The sequence below is a fragment of the Nansenia antarctica genome (assembly GCF_963989245.1).
Source record: "Nansenia antarctica genome assembly, chromosome: 12".
Lineage (NCBI taxonomy): Eukaryota > Metazoa > Chordata > Actinopteri > Argentiniformes > Microstomatidae > Nansenia > Nansenia antarctica.
Window position 1 is genome coordinate 3,013,246 of NC_137682.1, and position 1,789 is coordinate 3,015,034.

General features: G+C 42.2%; 1 protein-coding gene across 1 annotated transcript in view; it reads right to left on the reverse strand.

Annotated features, from left to right (window-relative positions):
- Positions 1-409: 409 nt before the first annotated feature.
- Positions 410-1,789, reverse strand: part of ccdc39 (coiled-coil domain 39 molecular ruler complex subunit) — a gene marked incomplete at both ends in the record, with an annotated part of 12,561 nt that continues 11,181 nt past the window's right edge. Inside the window, 3 exons of the mRNA XM_080543144.1 lie at positions 410-602; positions 1,003-1,091; positions 1,464-1,643. Coding sequence (XP_080399270.1) covers positions 410-602; positions 1,003-1,091; positions 1,464-1,643 — 462 coding nt within the window. The remainder of the gene's footprint in view (positions 603-1,002; positions 1,092-1,463; positions 1,644-1,789) is intronic.

The window sequence follows — 1,789 nt, forward strand, 5'->3', positions numbered from 1 at the left end:
GATATGATATCCCAATGCACTTCCAAACACCAACGCCCTGTGGGATCTCTCATCACTAGTGTTAAATGTTTAGAGCAAGGATGATGATACATTTGTATACATCACGATAAAGAGTCAGGAGATGAAGAATAGCAATAAAATGTAGTACACATTTATAATGTAATATAATAGAGGCTATCATAGGAGGTTAATGACATCAAATCATCTCTTCAATCACTTCTGTTCATTCAAATTTTGTAAAAAAAAAAAAAAAGGATTAACACATGAAAATCAATCAACTAATTAACAGCAAACTCTTGGAAAGTTGATTGGATAGTGACACACACTCTCTGCTAGCAGCGGTGATATTAACCTCATGAGTAGTGAGAGATGCTGCTGCCATGGGCCCTTAGGTGAGGTCTCTGCTGTCTTATGGGCTCTTGCGCTGGCTGCTGCTATTGCTGCTGCTGGCAGAGCTGGACGAACGGGAGTCCCGTGGAGAGGTGGTGAGAGGAGGGGACCTCACCGACAGCCCCAGGCCCAGCTCCAGGGTCTTAGTTTGGGGAGAGAAGAGCACTGATGATGATGCCCTGGGGCTGCTACTCGCCGACGAGCCTGCCGACCTACGGTAAAATGACAACCACAGGTAGAAAGGTATTAATGTTAAACAGAGAGCTGAAGTATAAACATGGATTAGGGCCAAACTACTGGGAAGGCTTGTATGTGTGAAAGGGGCCATTGTTAGACACTACGCTATGTGGGTGTGTTTCTTCATCGAATGTGTCTGTTAGCGCTGTATACATATGGTATGTGGCTCTGTGAGGGACTGAATAGTAGAAAAAAAGTGTAATTCGTACCTGACGAAACCCTCAGAACTATGACAGGGTATATACAGGAATCTTGAGGTTAATTTGAAAGTGACAGTTGGATCTAAGTGACAGTTGACACTAGAACAGCCGTGTCTATGTTATGACAGATTGATTGTGTAGATGAAAGTGATTGTGTTGTGATGGAGGTTGGTACCCGTGGGAGACTGAGCTGCGAGCTGAGCTGGTCTTGGAGCTTGGTCGGCTGGCAGGAGTGGAGGAAGGAGAGGGCAAGGGCAGGTTGGCCTGGAACAAAAAACATCTTAACCATAACCACAACCCTAACCCTCTTACTGGTTCTTATACTGTTTTTTATGCTGTTTTATGATGTGATGTTTTGTTTTTATTCATTTTATGTTTTATACTGTGTGATGTTTTGTTTTTTATTCATTTTATGTTTCCATCGAGGACCACTTTGGAAATAAGTGTTTTAAATAATGCTTTCAAGTGCCATTCTCTGGACATTACTTAGTGTCATAATGTGTAAATGATGTTATTTGTAAATTCCTAATAAAAATCAAATCAAATCAAATCAAAATACTCTTGAGTGAAGTATATCAAACATGAGACTTTAATGTGATGGGTTGTTGCCTTCTGCACGACAACAGGACACCTTACCTGGACAAAGTACATGTGAAGAGAGGATTTAAGATCAGGGTCCTCGTCCATGGCCTCCAGTAGCATCTTGTTGATGGTCTTATTGAAGTCCTTCAGCTCCCTCAGCTCAATGTCTCTCTCCTCAAATGTCTCATCTTTGGCCTTCTTGGCCGACCGTATCTGTTTGGTCAGTTTGGAGCACTGTCATGGAGGGATACAAAGGAGTATACAACAGTTAGTTTCCGACCAAGTCATTTGATTGGATTTGATTGGACAAGAGGCATTCCATGAGTGCTACATGTTTGTGTTCAGGTTACTAGGCAACAGTCCATTTGAAGTTCAGTTGC